At 42.0% G+C, this 21,241-nt stretch overlaps 1 protein-coding gene across 5 annotated transcripts in view; it reads left to right on the top strand.

Moving 5' to 3' along the window:
- The window catches only part of Dnm3 (dynamin 3), a 477,548-nt gene that overhangs the window by 442,292 nt on the left and 14,015 nt on the right, over positions 1 to 21,241 (top strand). For 3 of the 5 annotated variants that reach the window (XM_055624408.1, XM_055624405.1, XM_055624406.1), the window contains 2 exons: positions 6,987 to 7,213; positions 7,692 to 7,928. In XM_055624408.1, coding sequence (XP_055480383.1) covers positions 6,987 to 7,213; positions 7,692 to 7,928 — 464 coding nt within the window. Of the gene's footprint in view, positions 1 to 6,986; positions 7,214 to 7,691; positions 7,929 to 12,557; positions 12,860 to 21,241 lie in introns of those variants that run through there. The other 2 variants (XM_055624407.1, XM_055624409.1) reach the window with 1 other exon arrangement.

Here is a 21,241-nt window from a genome sequence, read left to right on the forward strand (position 1 = left end):
TGTGAGAAGTCAAAAATCAGACTGTAAAACTGTAAAAGAGTCCTAAACTAGAATTCAGGAGAAAGCTGGCCGCTGCACCTGGCTCTTGAGCTTTTGATCTAATGTGACCACTTGGCTGCAGTGAGTTTGGGTCTTCTGTATGCAAACCACTCGCAGCAGTAAGTAGACCTGACTTAAGGATTTGTCCCAGAAGAATAGGGTGTGCCAAGGCACTGTGACAAATGTAAGTAATTAATATGGTTGGCCATTTAAGGACTATTAGTCATTCTGTGTTTCAAGATTTATTTCTAAAGTTCTCCATGACAATCTGCTTGTCTATATCCTCTGCAGTTATATATGCCTTTATTTTAAGAAGCCCTGAGCACTCATGTGAACAAACATATATTTGACTATGTCTGTGTATCCAAGTAAGATAAACATGAGGCTTTGAAGTCCACGCAGCAGGTAAGCAATGAACTGGAAAAGTAGAAACTACAAATATCACCGTGGTTGGTCAGTGGTCAGCTATCTGACCTGAAGTCAGGACTTTAGCCCCTCTGAGCTGAAGCTGGTCATTTCTGGAACTTCAGCGGGAACATGAAAGGTCCTCATGGAATTGTCAGACACAATGTGACAGATGTGGCTGCCAGCCATTTAGAGAAATCTAAAGTGCCGAGCAAATCATCTGTGTGTCTTGAAAATTACTCTCTTAGCTTTGTGTAAATGAATTCAGGTTGTTTTGCTGTGGTTTATCAGGCACTTGCTTATTTAAACATTCTCCTGATTAGGGATCATTTATCTTTCCACTGTTTTACCGAGAGTCATTAGTCCTGCCTTCGGTTCAAACTCCGCTTTGCTCTGCCTTATATTAAATCATCAGCACAGGAAATCAGACTTCCTGTCTGTGGCTCTGAAAAGTAGCTTGACACAAATTAGTTAAAAGGAAGAAAAAAAAATCCTACTGCAAATCTATTCTACTTTCACCTCAAAAATTAAATGAAAACAGACATACACACACATAATTGTAATTTCTCTAACTTCTCACTGCTGAATTTACTTGCTTTCATGAAATGCCCACCTATAGATTATTATTCTTGGAGGAAAAGCTCTGCCAGTTATCTTGAGAGAGACCTCACACAAGAGTCATGGGAAAGGAGACTGCAATTAAGAACTGATCTCCAAGGTCAGACATTGCAGCAGAGACTAAGAGGGGTGTGGAGAGAGCCAACCATCAGGCCGTGCAGCATTCTCATGAAGCGATGACGGTCTTTGCTAGAAATGTAACTTTTTCATCTCTCAGAAATGAGTTTCAGATACCTGCAATGATGACTTTTCTTGAATATTATTATTTTGCCTCATTTACCTACATATGAAAACACTTCATATCTATATTTTTTTTTCAAATAGAGAAGGAAATCATTTTTAAACAATGTACTCACATTCTCATGGAATTTCAATGCCCGAGCCTTTCTGTTCATCCCACATGTATCCTGTTAAACACAAAGAAACAGACCTAATAAATCAATGGCCCCATACCATACAAAGAAGCTGGGGTTCTTTGTATTAATTCAACTTGAATTGATAAAAATAGAGAACTAGTAATAGAATCACAACTAGCAAAAGTAGTTTGAATTCCACCTATTCTGTAAACTGGTTTTCCATCAGAATGAATAAATGCTGAAGATGGGTTCTCTGTCTTCCTGGTCCATGGCCTTTCACCCTTGAAGTGGGAATGGTTATCCAGCCTCCTGAAAAAGGAGTATGTTTCAGCCAGCTTTTCATAAAGTTTGAGATTCAGTGGGCAGTTTCCTTTGAAAGTTTACATTAAGTGTTCTGCCACTCAGCTCTCCATATGGAATTGTTTAAGAAGTTTAAAGCCAGGCAATAAATGCCTGGCCTCAGACATACTGTAAGCCTTTGTCTATTGAAACACAGCAGCTGTCTCGTCACTTAAACATAGCAGGTAACGGCAGCACAAAGGCACAGCGAATTCATGACAGCCGGCCATAAGTTAAAATTTGAGCAGCAAAGTTGTGTGTGGGACTCTAAGACTAGCACACATAACAACCCAATGGCAAGCCTGTGACAATGGTGTCACCCCCACAGTTCATAGCCCACCAGGAGTACTCCATCACAGAATGAAGGAATCCGACTTTATTCTAAAGCGTGTGTGGTGGATAGTTTTTCTGTTTGCACCAAAAGTTTTGTCATTTGCCCAAGATTGCAAAAGTGGGGGTGTCAGAGTCAAAACTGTACCAAGGGTCATATTCTCAGTACGATACTATCTTGAACTCAGCAGCAGATAACACATGGGGTTGGGAGTGAGAAAAACTCTTCAGTCAGCCCTTGTGACCCACAGGGCTTCTCCCACCCAGGATAGCCGCAGGGTTATCTCCCCAGAGAGTTCATATGACTCAAAGATTTACTTAGCATTCCTTTGAACATGAAACAGTATCTCAATGTCTTCAACCTTAAAACACCGTGTCTCACATTCAAACAAACTCACAGAATGCAAGATGAAATGTAAAAGTTCTTATAAATTCTTATTAAAAAAAAAAAAATCAGCACTGAAGACATAAACCCGGAGGCACTCCACACTTGGAATGGTGTTGCCGGCTCCACAGTGACCCTCCTGGTCATCTGCTCTTTGGTGGAAAACTGGTAGCATGGGTCATAGTTTCAAAACATCCTGCAACCTTAAAGAAGATGGAGTAGTTTTCTTCTCAATGTTTAGTGAAAAATATGTCTTTATTGCCAGACCATTATTCTAGCATTTAAACTGTGATCCATTTGTACTAGCCAAACAGCCTCCGGCCCCTCAAAAAATTCACAGCGTGCTTCCTCATCTTCACCCCCAACAAAGGAACACTCCCACTCTCTCTTATATTGTGCCCATCACTGGACTTTGGATGCTACAGGATGTGTATTTTTTTTTACCTCCTTTGTTCAGCATTTTGAGTCCATGGAGGTTATGTTTTGAAAAAGGGAAATGACAAAACTAAATCCACTGGGCAAGAAAAAAAGATGGGAGGACGATGACCTGACTAGGACACCCCCAGAAGAACAAAATGAAATTATTTAGGGAAAATGTTATACACACAAACGAGCCGCATCACCCTGTTTCACACAGAGACAGAGATTTCAGGGAAACAGTCTCCCAGGCAACCAAACTGTCTCTTGGTGAAGGTGTTAAAATGGCTCAGTCATAACAAAGAAGGTTTAAGAGCCAAACATCCTCCAGGAGACTAGGGAAGGGTTAAAAGTTAGGAGGCGGAAAACATGTGGAACGTTTTTAATGACCTCACATTCCTTTACACTGAGCAGTGGGACATGGTGTGGTAATTGCCTGTTTATTTAGCCTGCAGAGTTTGAGCTGGAATGGGATTTTGTGTGTGAGAAATTTTGTGAGCCACACAAAGATGTATAGGTTATAAGGTGTTATAATTAAAAGCATAAATATTGCTTCAAATCTCCCGTCCAAGTATAATTGGTCTGTCGTGGTCACCTAAGAGAGATCCACTGGGGCATGCGTGTGTTGCAGAATCCTTGATTTAAGTATTTGTGTCGCTGACACACAAATGGCTCAGAAAGCCCTGAAGTATATGGAAACTCCCCCCCACAAAATGTCCCCACCTCTAACAACTGGGGTTGTTTCAAACTCCAATTGTAGCATTGAAAGTGTAGCCAGAAGACAGCCTAAACTTTTCCTTATATCCAAATTACAATGTTAACCCATGCTGGGTCTTTAAGCATGTATCTTGACAGCTACACTATTGCACCAGCTCTCTGTAGTTCCCTGCCTCTGCCTACCTAATGCCAATTTAGTCCACATACAGCAAAAACAACATGTCTTTCCTTCTTCTATCAACCCTTATATTCTTTCAGAACTTTGCCAAGTGAAGGCAAAACAGAAAGCAGGTGAGTTCACGGTACTATCAGGGCTCCTTATTTTATGCTGTAGTTGAGCTGTTGCTTTAAATCAGATCCACTTTAGAACCATTCTTGGATCTTCTTTTAAAATTGTATTTAATAGCTCCTAAGTGATACTCCAGCAAGATGTAAAGCTTCAAAAGAGCTCAACCCAACTGATGATTGATGCCAGAGAAACTGTCTGGTTTTGAGTTTTAAGTTACACCTCGTATCCAAGTGTACACACACATAAACACACACACCCAACAATGGAAGGTCTGTGCAAATGTCTCTGTCCCCATGGGTACCTGCATGTGTGTTTTAGAAGTGAATAAATCTTCAAAGACCGTGAAATATTTCTAAGGCCAAATTTTCTACCTTTCCTGAAAAATCTGACTTTTCTTTTTTTCCGTCTGATTTTCAGTTCTCCAAATATCAATACCAGAGACACCTTTAAGTGATCTTTTCTTTCTTGCCCCTCTCATGCCATCACAAGATGATTTTTCCTTTGTAATATTATTCACGTGTACCCATCTTTTCCATTCTACTGTGGCATAGACAAACTCCCATCATTCCATGAAAAATAGTAAACAACCTCCTGTTGGGTCTCTGTCTACTACTAAGCTTATAGTTTTCTGCCAATTAAAACCAGATTAATTTTCCTAATGACCGGTTTCACTTATTTGTTAAAAGTCTTTCATGGTGTCATACTGCCAAATGGATGAAGTTTAAAACACATTTCATTCGTACCAGAGATCTCATATTTTGCCCTAGACTTACTAACCTAATTTACTTTCCCTATCCACCAGACAGTCCCCTGAATACAGCTTGTAATACATCTCTCCCGTGTTTGAATCACTCTTGGTTTACAAAATGTATGCAGGGAACGCTGTTGATTTTACCATAACAAGACTGATTTAGCTGATGTTCTTACCAGTGAAATTATTTACATACTTGAAGCCTTTATAACAAAAATGAAACGGGTCCCCTCTCCTGTCTCCTCTCAAGAAATAAGATCCACCAGTTCCCCAGGCTGGACTTTAGTCTTTGTTCACTCTGGGCAAGTAGTGCAGTCGGCTAGTTATCTGTCTTCCCAGTTTGGGCTGCGGTTTGTACGTGTTCACCCACAGTGCTACAGACCTCTTGCCAGAAGACAACTTGAAAAGAGCCTGAGTCCTTGCCCTCTATCCACTATGTGGAACCCGGGGGGTCAAACTCACTATCTGAGACTTGGCAGCAACTGTCTTTATCTCCCATCTTGAAGGCTTACCAATACATACTCTTGGTTGGTCTGTCTCTGCAAATGCCCAGACTTCCGTAGAAATTATGGAGGTCAGGCTGGAATGGCACCACAGAGCTGCATGCAACCTGGCCCACTATGACCGTAGTCTTGGACCAGGACTGGAAGTTATATTCACAGTGGCTCATGCTAACATCTGGGGATCGTACACCAGCTAAACTGGATGCCTTCCTTCCCGTGACGTGAACTACATACTCAAGACTAAACAAAAAGACCATAGGAAGGCATCCCATCCCGTTGGCCCATGGGACCCATTGGCTCCACCTACAGATGCTAACCTGCATGCAGCCCTGCCCTTTTGCTCACCTCCGGTGTTCTCAATTTTAAAAACTCCATTAAAAAACGAAGCTGTGTTCTAGAAGCTTCTCATTCGAGTAGCAGTCTTAACTCCAATCCAATCCAGGAATCCTAGCTGAGCACCTGTCATCATTCTGAATTTTAAACAAATATTCTTGCTTTGGCATTTTATCTAGATCTAACTAATCCAGATAAGCTTTCTCAAATAACAGAGGGACTGAAAACTTCAAATTGGTTTATTTTTCTTGCTTTAAATTAATTACCATACTTGCTAGCTGTTCGAAACTATCAAAGTTAAACTGGTGGTATTGCTCACTGGTAGAGTGTATACTTCTGCAAAAGGCCCTGATTACCAGCATGATGATAAGAGGACAAAAAGAAAGATGAAGAAGTGTAAATTGTCTTTTCTAAGCATTTAAATGTCATGATCTGTTTTCAGGACATTTAATTAGCATTGATTAGAAGACCTTAGGTTGAATTTATAGCTGTATGACCTTGAAAAAGCCGCTGAAACTCCCTAAATTTGTTTTAATTTTATTTCATCACTATGAGTTGAATTAAATCATATAACTTTTAAAGGAGCGTGGCATATATATTTCATTGATTCATTTTCTCACATTTAATTTGAACATATATTAATAATATTCAATGATATCTGGATATGTTATCATTGAATAACTTATTTTTTTCCTTAGTGTCATATAAAGTGGCTGGCTGATGTTTAGATCTGCTGAAGCATGGGGACTTTCATTCTGTGTCATGCCACTTCTATTCTCATCCTGCTACAAAATACTGTTCAACTCTGACTCAATCTCTTTTACTTTGCTTGAAATCAACTTCCACAGTTTTTTTTTTTAACATATATAGTTGTAATCAATATCTAATCTCTGCTTATACTTACTAATTCTGCCTTTACCATTCCTTGAAAACTCTGAATCAAGCCAGGCATGGTGGTGCATGCCTTTAATACCATTGCTCAGGAGGCAGAGGCAGGCAGATTGCTATGAGTTTGAGGCCAAGCCTAGTCTACAGCAGGAGTCCAGGACAGCCAAGGTTACACAGAGAAACCCTGTCTCAAACAAACAAACAGCAAGCCAAAAACAAACAAAAAACTTTGACTCAATAATGTTTGATTATTTTGGTAAAAAAAAAAAAAAAAATCTAGCTAAAGGGTTAGGAATGCCAAGGAATAGAAAACTTGTTGGACTACAATTTACCTTGTGGGAACTTCCTGTTGTATAAGCCAAGTATATTCTAACAACTTCATGAGGCATTCCCAGAGCTGGTGAGCCCTGTTCTAGCAGTAGCAAGGTTTGACCTTCCTTCAGTTGTCTTTACCACTGTTCTTCCGAAAGCCAGAAAACAGAGGAAGCTCTTCTCTGCACCACAACAGGGGCAAACCGAAGAGTCGTATGGCGTTTCCCTTTTCTCGGGGAGGACATTTGTGAGCTGTGTCCACGAAGTCTGTGTTTATTCCTTTCCATTTTATTTTTTCTCACAGGTTAAAGACTTCATCAACTCTGAGCTCCTAGCACAACTTTATTCTTCTGAGGACCAAAACACTCTGATGGAAGAGTCTGCCGAGCAGGCTCAGCGCCGGGATGAGGTGCTCCGAATGTACCAAGCCCTGAAAGAAGCCCTTGTGATCATTGGTGACATCAACACAGCCACTGTGTCCACCCCAGCCCCACCTCCAGTAGATGACTCCTGGCTCCAGCATTCCCGCAGGTTAGGGACGAAGTCCTGCAGCACTGAGCTCTTCTGCGCTAGTCTACCCTCGGGTTCTAAAGAAGCCAGTGTAGACCCAGAGAGAAAGAGGAGAAAAGTTCAGGAGGAGTCAAATGCTTCCTTAGAATGAAACTTGAGAGTATCAAAGAATAAAATAGTGCTGAGAGTCCCCAAATGGAAAGATAAAAGAAAGGAGAGGGTAGGCTATGACACATACACACATTCATGCATTCATACATGAGAAAATAGTCACATGCTTCTGTGTTATAGAAACACCAGCAATTGTTTGCTATTGTCTCCAGAAACTAGAATGTGGGAAGGAAACTGAAGTCTCAGCATTTAGCACCTTTTATGCCCGTGGGCATCTTATAACACGAATCTAAGTTATGTAGCCAAAAATAAATTTTAAAAAGCGGGAAAAGATTAATTTAAGCGAGAAGGAAGCGTGAACAAGTTAAAACTTTGTCTTTTTTCTCAGGTCGCCTCCTTCAAGCCCCACCACCCAAAGAAGGCCGACCTTGAGTACGTCCCTTACAAGGCCCACGTCTGGCCGTGGACCAGCGCCTGCCATTCCCTCTCCAGGACCCCACTCCGGGGCTCCCCCAGTCCCCTTCCGCCCTGGCCCGTTACCTCCTTTTCCCAACAGCAGTGACTCCTTTGGCACCCCTCCACAAGTTCCATCCAGGCCCACGAGGGCGCCCCCCAGTGTTCCAAGGTAAGCAAGCGGCGCTGCAAGAGTTTCCCAAGCTCCTCGGTTCTCTTCTCAGAGTGTAAGAGACAACATTTATTTGGAAAAACAAAAAAAGAACGAAAAGCAATTTTGCGAACATCTTCCTACACATGCTCGCAGCTTTCCTGCTGGCACTGGGGGCAGTAAGCACAAGACCACTCGTGGTCCTTAAGTCCATTAACACATCTCGTGTGATCATTGAACCCTCTCGTTTACCAGCTGGCACAGATTCTCACGTCTCCCTCGTGAAATTGAAACAAATAGGATCCAGTGAATGGCATCTTACCATCCTGGGGGTAGAGTCAGACCCAGGGCTTTGCAAGTGAAGAGCTGCGGCTGCGTGTTGGCAAGCTGGGTGTAGGTCATGAGAGGCGCATGAGCTAAATGAAGTCTTGCCTTCTCCGTTACCCAAAGAATCTAGAAAACCATTGGCTCAAGGAACTTTATCCGTCCTACCAACCCAATATTACTAACTTTAATGTAAACTAAGTACCCTCCAGCAAGCTAATCTGCAGTTATTTTCAAATCTACAGATTATAATGTAGCCGTGAGGACTGTATATCACACAGAAGCAGATTTTTCTGGTCTAATTGTCAACAATATAAACTAATCAGTAATGGAACGTGAAACACACTGAGGTAAAGATGTATTCTTACCTTGCTCCAGGTAGTCCATATTCAGTCATTTTTGAAGTTTTTAAAGGACATAAGGTATTGTGCAGTTTTAACCCACAGAATCAGAAAATTTGAAGACAAGGAAAATTATCCCATGCATAAAGCTAAACTTTTTAATGTGGAGAATTAGAACATTCGCATGCCCCATTAAGGAAAACCTGACTCCGTGCTGTCCACCCTCCCACAATGCACGTGGAGCTTATATTTCGATCCTCAACGTGTAAAGGACAATGGACAGAGACAGGAGAACCCCCCCCCCCCCACACACACACACACACACACACTGGAAGACAAAGGGTATGCAAGAAAAACTTGGCTTCGAAGTCATAAGCCCCGGGTGACTCATTCACCTATAAGATGTAATAAGTTTCCTCATCTAGAAAACAAAAGAAATCAATGGTAGGTACTGTCACCCGGATCTTTTTAGTCCTACTCAAAGATCAGGTAAATACTCAGTCCAGTTTCTTTATCTTTCTAAATTCAGTAGACTTCTGACTTACCCGAAACGGAGCCAAATTTCTAATAGTAATGTTTATTTTGCTCTCAAAATAAGTTAAATGTTGTCCCTCAGGCTTCGAACTTCCACCTTTATTTAAGGTTCATGAAGCCAACAGAATAGGCTACTATTTACATTTCACAGATAGACAATAAGATAAACAGCTTGCCCAACACCAGCCCACCAGGCTCTAATCTGTAACAGCCTGACTCCAGAGCCCAGGGCCAGCCACCCCAATAGGGGCTGGCAGTAGGGAGCCTCAGAGCCTGATGTTTCTGCCATGGCTGGCTCCCCTGTACACTGGAGGATTAATGGCAGCCCTGGCCTCCAGTCCCTAGCTGTCAGTTGTATCCTCCCCCAAGTTGTGACCACTGAAAATACAGACATGGCAGCTGTCCCTTAGGGAAGCGAAGCCCTACTCTGCTCATCAACCCCTGCTCGGCAGTTTTCACAAGAATTTCCTTTCCACATCAAAAACGTACATTTCGACATTGAATGTTGCTACAGGCAAGACCAAGTTTATTGCTTTAGAAAACCTCAAATTGACTGGGAAAGTGTCTGCCGCTGTGCCAGGATGGTATGGAGGCTGTGAGGAAAAGGGGGGGAGGGGCTCAAGAGTGGGAAGGCAAAGTCCTGAGGGAGCCTTGAACTCCTGCTGTTTTGTCTGTTTTGCTCTGAGAAGAAGCCTGAGGGACCTGTGTCTGTCCCAAGCTCCGTAATGAGTGTGCAAGTCTTGCCTGCTCGCTTCATTGCTTTTCTCCTTGGTTTCCAATAAGCTAGCTTGCCAATGCTCTTCAGAAAAATCAGCTTTCGGATGCTAAACCGATTTGTTAAGCAGGGTGGAGTTAGCTTTGGTATTTTTGAGCTTGCACGCAGGCAGAAGGGTGGGAGTCAGTAAGTAACGCGTGCAGAATTGCCACGGCGGTGAGGACTGCAAAGCAGGAGGGGGAGCCACCAGGCTTGAGGAGACCCAGTCAGGGGAAGTAGGACAACAGTTGAGCTATTTAAAATTTCTAGAATGCTCTCGAGTTAAAACCAGACTTAACTCGATCTGGCTTTGTGTACCACCCCAAATTTAAAACAGAAACAAAAGAGTTTGAATTGAAAGAGGGAAAGCTGGTTGTTTTGTGCTGAGCCCTTAAGATCGAGGGCCAGCAAAGCAAGCTGGGAGGGAATCCCAGCGGAGGGAGTCACCTGAGCAGAACTGGAGGCCCTGACGCCTATTAAAGCCTCACTTTAGATGGAAGATTCTGAACACACAGCGTCTGTTTTTAATAAAAGCCAGAGCAGGAATCCTACCAAATGCAAGCCAGAAATGAGGTTTAAGATTTCAAAAAAAAAAAAAAAAAAGAAAGAAAGAAAAGAAAAAAGAAAGAAAAAAACGGAAAAAGGAAAGAGAAAATGAAGAAAGCTCTTACTGAACTGACACTTTTGTTCCACTTGTTTATATATTCTTTTCCTTCCGTGATTTGCTTCCATTTTCTCTATTAAAAACTAAAAAATCGAGATCCCTGACACATCATCTCCAGGAAAATAATGTTTGGCTTTTCAAGGAAAAAAATGTGATTTGTTCTCCTTAACTCCCCTGCCCCCAACACACACACACACACACACACACACACACACACACACACACGTTCTTTGCTTTGTTAAGGGATCTTCCTCCCTTTTCAACCTGAAACCAGAAACTCACAGGACAACTCAGGCAAGCACAGAAGGTAGCCCTCTGATTCCCTGCTGGGTTTTAATAACACAAAGGAGATAACTGAACTTGTTGTGGTAAAAGCCATCCCAGTGTGTGCCTGGGCTGCTTGATTTTTTCTTTTTTTCAAGACAGGGTTTCTCTGTGTAGTCTTGACTGTGCTGGACTCCCTTTGTAGAGCAGGCTGGCCTCGAACTCACAGAGATCTGCCTGTCTCTGCCTCCCAAGTGCTGGGATTAAAGGCGTGCACCACTACGCCTACAGATTTTGAGTGACTTCATAACCAGTGACTTCCATTTTTATTTCCACCCCATGCCAAGGTCATCAAAGCCGTTGGCATGACACAAGGACCTTGAATGCTCTGTCTTTCTAATCAGAATCTTTGCTGTTTCTTTTCACTTCAAATATAAAGGGAGAAGCCGGGCAAGGTGGTGGAGTCATCTTTGGCTCAGCTTTGCCCAGTAGCTACTCGGGCTGTTCTGGTTTCTGTGTTTGGAGCTTTTTGGTGCGAGAGCAGGAAACACTGCAAACTAAATGCCTGTGTTAATTCATTCCACCCAAACTGGGGAGCATCCAGAGAGACTCACTAGCATGGATCCTTTTGTCATTAGTAAACCAAGTGTACACAAAATCTGTGATCTTTGGGCCCTTTTTCCATGGCTTGACTATCTGGACTGCCCCATGTCTCCTACCTCCATTCAAGCCCTGTTTGAAAACTCCACAGCAGCCATGGCTTCATTTGGAAGGGTGGCCTCAAGCAGACAGCACCACCTCTTTGGAGTGCTTGTTCTCTTAATTGCAGATCCCAATCTTCATCAGACACCAACTTCAGAGTTAGCATAGCTATTTTCAGCTACCACTTCTTGAAATTAGATAATTGGAAATTGCAGCCTTTGACATTAACAGAACAAATTAGCTGAATCAGCGTGTGTTTTTCCTGGCACTAGCCAAGTCTGACATTATTTTACTTATTTGTTTTCTCCCTTCCCCTTCCCTTGGACAAAGCTGTTTTGCAATGGTCAAAAGGGATGAGGGTGGGAGGAAGGGTCTTTAGCCAAGGAAAGACAGACTTCATTTACCTCATCATTCAATCTTCCACTTTAAAAATGTTGAGCTAGAGAAGAACTTTTTTAACCCACCATTATTCACTCCCTCGGGTGATTTCTTTTAAAAATGGTCAACCCTGGCTCATTCCATTTGGACTTTTTACTTCAGCTCACCTAGAAAAATGGAAAGCAAGGAATGGTCCTTTGAGAGATGTTCTTGTGAGCCCCTTTAAGGAAGACAAAACTCCCAAAGTGTGTGGGCAGGCCCATGGCAGCATCAAGACTTGCCCAAAGTTTCTGATGTCTCCTATGGTTTTCTTGACTTGGCACGTAGGGAAGCCCACATTTCAGTAGTCTGATGATCAAACCAGCTATGTGGGAAGATATGTAAACCCTTTCCAAAATGATGAATGCCCTCATATTACAAAAGTTAAGGCCAATTGGTGTTCATCGTTATTTAGTTTTAAATGTCCGATCTCGATGGCCTGCATTGCCTAACCTTAATCCCAACTCTTTTATACATTTTATTTGTCATAAATTACAGTTAACACAGCATCCTTTTCACTGGGGTATAAAGTCTCCTCGGTTTATTTGGGGTCTTTGTCTCTGTTAGCCAGTCTGCTAACAGAGGACTGTTTCAAGTCATGATAAACCACAAACCCATCATTCTTCTATCTTTGCGTCCTTCACCTCAAGGTTTGGTGCTGTGAAGGACGAAGCTGCCGAACCTTGAAGTCGTGGGGCTCAGAGTGCATGGAAATTAAGCAACCCGTGTGACTAGCCTGGGTGTCCTTCCCCGGTGGTCACACATGGAAACGTCCTGCCTTACCCTCTCCTCGACAGCCCTCCAAAGCTGCGATGTTTTTAGCAGCCAAGTGTCATTTGCACAAAGGATGAAATCACCTTGTGATCTGTGATGTCAGCTGTGAGCTTTCTGTTCTCCCCACTAGCCTTCCTTCTTGAAGAAAAATAAAAAAATTATAATCAGATATTCTGAATTTTCAGGGAACCGTTTTTTATTTTTAGCAACTAGATTTAAGAGTAAAAGCAAAGAAAGCACATTACCATTTAAAACTATAATTGCTAAGAGCAAAACAACTCTGAGTTGTTTTTACAGATTCTTATATTCAAGGCATCTCATGAGGCAAACATATTATAAAAAACAAAACTGGCACTGAAACCTCCAAATGTAATTAATAATTTGCTGCAGATTCAACATGAGTTGTCATGATGAACTCATGCTACTTTAATGAAACTAAAATTTCAACCACTGTTCACTAAAGAAAACGTCCGCTTTAATTTAAGGCCCTCAATTAAATATACCTCAAAAAGCTCATTCTCCTTGCATGACGGTTCTTATTCCAGTGTACTGTTTCAGTTCTTATGACAACGTGCTATTTTGCTGAAATGAAGCAATGGTTAATGTCAAAGGTTTTCAGTCTTCAGGTCCTGTTTTCAATATGGTTTAAGTGAAAGTCAAATTATTTTGGTGGTTTCCTCCTTGAGTCTAGCAAAGTAGAGCCTATTTTATACAGACATTTCCATCCTACCACAGTCCAGACGACTGCCAATCTGCTTAGCAGAGGCCCACATACACCCTACCAGGGGTCCCAAAAGTTGGAATTTGTGAACTTTGTGGCAGTGTCTCAGTAGACTTCAGTTTGCCTTTCTGTTTTCATTGTGTCTTTTATCTTTCTCATATTGCCTATGTTGCAGGAGAGAAAAAGCAAGAAGGGAGATTAAGAAAAGACCTAGCTAATGCAAAACACAAATAACACAAATGCAGGACAGGAGACAGCTCATCCTCCCATAAGCCTCAGTCAGTCTCCCAGTGGTGACAGGCATTCAGTTAAGCACACAAATAACATAACATAACAAATAGCTCTGTCCCTGTTCCCTTTGGAGCTCTAAGCTGCTAAGCTCAGTCAGTCCCTGCAGGACAAGTCTCTTTGCGATTCAGGGTGGCCAGTTTTGTCCTGGGTTTCACCTGGTTGATAGAGGAAGACAGCCGAGACAGGAGTCTGGCAAAGGAGGCACCGCCAGGGAAAATGCACAGTTGACTATTATTCTTTTTTTCCTGTGGCCAGTCAGCAGCAAACTGTCACCAGCTGGAGTCTGCTTAACGTTCCTATACACAAGTTGATGTCAGCTCAGAGAACAGGGAAATTACTCAGTGTAAGGAGATGTGCAGGCTTATGGACGTACATAAGCTAGCTAGGACTCGAGTTTCATCGCCAAGCTCTTTTCATTCCCCTCACTATAAAAGAACAATTTTCAAGAAACCTTCAACATTCAGACATTCTCAGTTTTTAGAGAATAGACATTCTCTATTTTTCAAAGGCTTCAGAGACTCGTAGTGTACAAATCATACCTTTTCCATGTCGAACTTTTATCTAAGTAGCGGACTCTAGGAATAGGCTGCCGGAGCCTTTTTTCCTTTCCTCCAACTCATCAGCTACTATGAGAGATTAAAAGTGAGATTTAGACAAACTTTACAAGCCAGACAAGAAACTGAAAATGAAAAAGTAAGAGCAGCATCTTGCTCTGTGAATGTATCTGGAACACCTCACTCCAGCAGTGTATGAAGGGAGTGTATGAAGGGAGGAAGCCGTTAGCCCAGGGCTTGATGGCATTGCCTGCTTGTTCATACTTTTATTGCTGCTTAAACATAGAATTTTAAAGTGCCCAGCATTGAAATTCCTTAGCTTACTCATGCCAACATATTGTAAGCATTGTCTGGGGGAACCTCTGAATCTAAACACATATTTACACCCTTTAGTTGCCAAATGGACTCCATCTGGCTCACCAGCGTTGTTGCCAAAAGGATTTTACACTTTCAGTCAGGCTAGCATTGTCAGTGCCAGAGGAAGGCGCTGGGTCTGAGAGACACTGCATGTTTACAGATGCCACATTACTTGAGCATTTACGTGTTTAGATCACATGACGACTCTAGCCCAAAATAGAACTCCAACACAGGGCAATGTTGAAAGCCTCAAGGTATTCGGGAACCCTCGCCATGGCGTGGTTCATTCTTTGCATCTGGATGCTCCTCAGGCATTAGAGCCACATGATAGGCAAAACCACAAATACCGAATGTTCCAACTTCTTATTTTTAACCATTCCCATAAGCACTGAGAGATATCCATTCTTGTTTTTCAGTCAACATAATCAGTTCACATGAACCACATGAACTCATTCCATCCTCAGGCCCCGAGGGGGGGGGGGGCAGGGCGGGGAGTGGTTTAATCAAAGTGGCAATTAGCCAAATTCCTCATGTCGCAGCATCAGAAGCAGTGCAGAGCCTCTTGATTTCAGCTACTCAGAGAGAGGAAATTGCCCACACTGGGAATGGTCTAAGCACCAGAAAATGAGACAAGGTATAATTACTCCCCTCACCTCACTGCTCTTATAAGAACCCCATAAATGTACAGGGCAATATAAGATTCACCAAGAAGTGCCATCCTTTCCCTGTTTCTTTGATGGCAAGGCTAATATAGGAACTAAGAGAAGAAAATAAAGACTAAATCATCGTAGGCAAGCTACCACAAACATATCCAAAGATTAGGCCTCAGGTGGTCTTTTTCTACCACTAAATACCCCTTTTGCCTCTACGATGTAACCATTGGCATTTGGTTTTCGATGTTGTGAAGCAACAGCATTTAATGTGCCCTTCATCTGCATTCTTCAGTATAGCGATCATTTGCAAGTACTTGTTTGTTGTGTATTTCATCAAGCGTGAGACCGCTTCTGACAGAAAGGGGAGAAATCCCCTTTTTTTTGGCTACTTGGTTTTGTTTTTAGTTTTTGAGGCAAAGTTCTGCAAAGTCTACTTTGTTCCTGAACTTACTATATAGCCACCTCCGGCCTTGAATTTGCCGATCTTCCTGTCATCACCTCCCAAGTGTTCAGATTATAGGCGTATAGTATAGTATGTTGCCCCAGGGAGAAAGACATTTAAGGCATTTTGTAATCCTTTGGCTTGTTTGCTTGACAAGGGACACTTATATAAGGCGCGTTCTGTACCATGTGTATTTTTCATTTTATTTCAAACCTAATTTTAAGACTGAATGAAATTTTTCCTTCAAGTAAACCTTCCTTTAAGTATCATGTCCCATGGCCTACACCATAGGACATGCCCACTCTCTGCCACTGCAATAGCATTCACAAGGAAAAGCTGTAAAAAAAAAACTAAGCCAAACATCCACTGTTTCTTAAAACACTCCCTACAGTGTTGGAAACCATTTTAATAACTAAAATAATAAACCTTCATGTGAGACAAGTTCTACAATAGCTTAATTATTGGCGTTTGGGGTGAAAATTAAGGAAACATTAGTGTCTGCGTTAACTAGACAAGCCATGGCAGAAATTTCCCTCCACGTATCTAGGACTGACAGCAAAATAAAATCTGTGCTCTGCAAACCATTGGCTTGAGAGCCAACTTAAGACCTTAGAACTACCAATAAATAATAGCGCTCAGGAAAATCCCTGTAACTCACCAGGAGACTTTGATTAACATAGCGAAATGCTCTCCAGTTGGGTTCAGGGATCTGTAATGAGATGTTGCTCTAACTGTTTGTCCCTGGAGGTATAGTGGCTAGTGTTCCGCACTGTGATATTAATAAGTTGCCTTAAAACTTCCAATACTCTAAATGACTCTGTCAATATCTTAATATTTAATACTTGAAAGCCAGTGTACTTGGCTTTTAAAACACAAATATGTACAAGCACATTGATGCTTCTTAATTTTTTTTTTTTTTTTTAATTTTGGTCTTGCAGCTTTTGTTCTATTTTTTGCTCGAGCTTTTCTCCGTGAGCCTATTTGGCACATACTGTTAATTCATAGTCTTCCAGGTGAGCGCCCATGCCAGCGCCATTTACCAGCCCTACTGTGCTGTTCGCAAATCCCCATCCCCTGCAGAGCAGGGGATTTCAGTAAAATAGTCTAGAGAGCCACAAAGAACCTTTGCAGTTTACAAGTGCTTCATGGTCCCATAGCCTGTTTGCAGTTTTCATCTGAAAAACTGTTTTATTTGTCACGGGAATTTGCATATTTTACTCTGCAGAATCTATATCATTGGGTTAAATTAATGTGCATCTTGAAAGGTAATCACTTGAGAGTAGGGAAGGCAGCGCTGTGGTCCGTTGTTCAGAGGGCAGTGCTGAATTGGAAAAGCAAGGCTCTGGACCACCCCTCTTTACTGCCGACCCCTTGCAGGCTCCCTCCTCTGTTTACCCCTGCCCTGATTTCCTTTGTCTCTCTAGCCCTGCACACCATTATATAGAACAGTCTTCTGCTCATTACTTATGGCAGACACCTGCCTCCTCGCTGTGTTTGGCAGGCCCGTGGGATGAGGTAATAATCAGAAGAGAATGTTCTGGTTCTCTGGCCGCATCCACGTACAGCTTTACTCAAAACAGCTCTCTGAGGGTGAGAACAGAGCAGCTTTGAGATCCCTCTGTCTGACATTCTGTAGGAGCCTGGAAGAACAAAACCGTAAACTTTTTTTGATCCTTGTAGAATAATGGAAATATAAATGATATCTACCTTGGCCCATCCTTCCAAAACTGTTTACACACAGATGTGCATGGAAACAAGAGCCTCACATTTATAAACATTTTGGCTCTGTTTCCTCCAAGTCCAGCCGTCATCTTAAGCCCTTCTCCCTGTGGCTTATAGCACTCTTTTCCTAAGAGCATATTGTTGTGAAGGATTTCTCCAGGGTGATGGCAGTCTTTGTAAGACAGACGCCTGAAGGACATATGGTTTCCATACATTTTCTGTCTAGACTGGCTTTATTTAGTGACTCTTGGTCTGAATTGGTCTAGTTAAAAGTTTCTGCACGAGCTTGTATAAAAATTTTAGATGTGGGCACACCATCAAGGCGTAAAACAAAAACTTTGGTTTCAAGTAGACAAGAGAACAGAAGGAATAGTTGGACGTTTTCCTTTGAGTTAAATCGTTTTGATCATGTTGAACATCCACCCCCTATTCCACCTCCTTCCTAACACCGTGCAGAACAGAGGCAACTTCTTATTTTGCTAACTCCTCACTGTTTTCCAAGCAAATTATTTGTGCTGCCGTTGGTGTGTGTATTGGGGTGTGTGTGTGTGTGTGTGTGTTGGTATTTCTGAAAGCTCTAGTTCTTTCTTTACGTGGCCCAAAGGACCTATGATTTTTTTTTTTTTTTTTTTTTTGCCATTTTAGCACCAATTTTTACAAACACAGCATTTTTCTGATTCGAAGGAGGGGGAAAAAAAAATCTACCACCCAACAAGCCACCGAGTAAGGGATTTAACCATTTGGCATTTCGGTAGCTCCTTCAAGCAACAATGAAAATTCTGTTTTATAATGTGGTTTCTGAGCCAGTGTTCAAGGCTGTTCTAGAAACAATAAGATCCTTTCAGAGGAAAGAATAACTTCTAGGCCTGCCCAGAAGTCCCCTTTGCTCCCTCCTTTGTGAGAGCACCAGCCCTGCTTACCCACACAACAACATGCTCACGGAAAGGAGCGACTGTGGGACACCCTGCGCGTGCCCCCCTCCCCGAACGCGGTCCCTCGGCCTCTGAGAATTTAATTGGTCTTCCTCACATATTTGTGCACTGACACAGCAGCTCACAAGGCACAATGCCTCTCTGTTTTTCTGTTAGCTTTAATTTTTCCCCCCTTTGGTTTTTAAACTTTGAGCTCTAAGGCATATTAGAGCTCCGCCTGCTGGAGTGTTTTTGAGACTACCGCTAAGCGAGCCATGAGTACAAGGCAATTCCCCCCCCCCTCCCCTTAAAGGGCAAGGAAAGTACTGGTACGTTTAAAAGTACTGACCTTTTGACTCAGCCATGTGTCATCAGGAAAATGTTGCTGTAGCCTGATCTTTTCTAAATCTTCAGATTCGGCATGTTTGTTTTGTAACGGTAAAGCAATTTTTCAAAAAGAATTGGCCTGATCACCTTCCCAGTTACCCAGGGTCTCTCTCATCTTTTCTAAAGCAGGAAGGAGTTTTACTGTTTCCGCAGAGGTACAAGGTTGATGTCTTTGTCCTCACTGTGCCTGCTTTTTCCTTCCCCTGACTTCAAATGACAAAGGACTGCATACCCTGGAACTGGAAACTTGCTCTTAAGATAGCTGTGTCTGGGCACCTCCTCAAAAGCTTCACTTCTTTCCTTCAGACTGCAAAGTCAGATCCTCTCTCTCTGGGAGCCTGAGGTGGGAGGGAGGTGAGAGCCAGGAAGAGAAAAGGAAGAGAAGGAAAATCAGAGGAAAGGTTTTTGTTCCTCTACTATTACTAGAAATGGGTTCCATGGCACAAAATCCCAGGGAAGCCTCATTCTAGGGGGAAAGAAAGGAGGAGGGAAGGGAGAAGGGGAAGGATTCTAAGGAAGAGGGAGAAAGAGGAAGAAGGGAAAGCAGGAATTCACTAGAAGGAATCCTCCTTACTTTCTAGGCCCTACCCCTGTTTTCTCAGACTCTGTTCTTAAGTCTACTTCTCTCAGTCTTCTTTAGCCCCTTCCTCTCCTCAGCCTCCCAGCTGTTAGTGATACAGTACAGAGGCCAACACAGACAAAATACTATCACAGTTGGTGTTGTAAACATCATGGTTTTGTACAACTGAACACTCTCTAAGCTAAGTTGTTTCATCACTTTATCAGGACATGGGACAAAACAAAGATACTTGATACTCATGACAAAGTGGGGGTGATGCTTGATTTTCTAAACATCAGTACTAACCCTGGCTTGCTTTCTTTATAGACGCGCATTTATGTTCTTGGAATGCCAGGCCGTCAACTTCCTCTACCCTCTAAAGTCAGTCTCTCTCTCTCTCTCTCTCTCTCTCTCTCTCTCTCTAGGCTAGGACTCCAGTGTCCCTGCCACTCAGATAGCACAGCTCCATTTGAGCACTTGCCTGCTGTTGTCATGGCTAACCTGTCTGTGTACTAACAAGAAAGCTTCCAGAAAGTGACAGTCTTTATTTCCATATCTCTGTTAACTTCATATCTTGTATACGCATGGGGAAACAAACAAACAAACAAAAAATGCCAGCTGAATTGCCCTGCAATGCTTAATCAAAATTTACTTTGGAGACTGGCCTCCAAGCAGTATGTTTTACAAACCAATATGAATATGCTTTTCTTCCCCCCAGTCTACTGAAAAAATCTGAGTCACTGTTGTAAAATCCTTTTCCTACATCTTCATCTGAAACCAAGTTAATGTGAGTGAATCATCACTGAAAATACGGGTAGTCTTAGGTGTTGCTGTAAATACATTGGCACCATACTTATGAGAGAAACCTATATCAGATCTAGAACAATCTAAAGAAACTTTACAAAATACACTTTATTTCTATCTACTCGAGAAATGAATTTATCCAAGTTAGTACACACTTAATCATCAAATAAAGATTGTGGACAATTTTCTCCTTATGTTCTCATTTCAAGGCCCACAAATTGATTCATATTTTCCTAGTTGATATATAATAAAAAAAGGGTTTATTCTTACAGGGGAACTATATATCACTCCTTATATGTAGTGAGTCATACTATCTTTAGACCCTTCAAATAGACTCTAAGTTTTATATACTTCCATACATCTACTACAAACTATTATTGGACAACAATGAGCTTGATGACATTCCTTAAGCCACAAAAGGCAAACAATATGCCAGAGAGCTAGAACCCTTATCGTTGTTTATAATATAATTATGAAATATATTCCATTTGGACAAAATCATGAGAATCACAATATTTTTCTGAGTTGAACCAACACTATCTAAATTTTTAGTACTTCTTTTGAAAATTCCCAAAATAAGAACAAAGTACAAATATGATGCCAACATCTAAAACACTGCATCCTGCAACTGCTCTTATAGAATAAATATCCAAAAAAGTAAGTGATGGTCTAGCTTGTAGCTGCCTTTCCATTTTTCTCAAGGGTTGAATTGGGGTACATATATTCACTCATGTTCATGATCTCCAAATTGTCACACTACTCTCATCAAGTGCTATGGAATTCTATAATAAAAAGTGGAAGCTGGGTTGTTACTCCATGGAAAGTTTAGAAGGTTGTTGAGATGGGGCTTGTGGAGAAGGCTCACTGAGTGAAATGCTTACCAGCCCACATATGACACCCTGTTTTGGATAGCCAGCACCCACACATTTTTAAAAAGCCAAGCACGGTGTGTGTGTGTGGGGGGGTTACCCATAATTCCAGTGTTGGAAGAGAGGAGACAGGAGGATCCCCGGGGCTTACTGTCCAGCCAGTCTAGCTAAATCAAGGAGTTCCTAGTCTCTAAAATAAGGTAAAGAATGATTGAGGAAGACTCTAACATCAACCTCTGGCCTACACACACACACACACACACACACACACACACACACACACACACACA

The sequence above is a fragment of the Psammomys obesus genome, unplaced genomic scaffold (assembly GCF_907164565.1).
Source record: "Psammomys obesus unplaced genomic scaffold, mPsaObe1.curated_primary_1811, whole genome shotgun sequence".
NCBI classification, from domain to species: domain Eukaryota; kingdom Metazoa; phylum Chordata; class Mammalia; order Rodentia; family Muridae; genus Psammomys; species Psammomys obesus.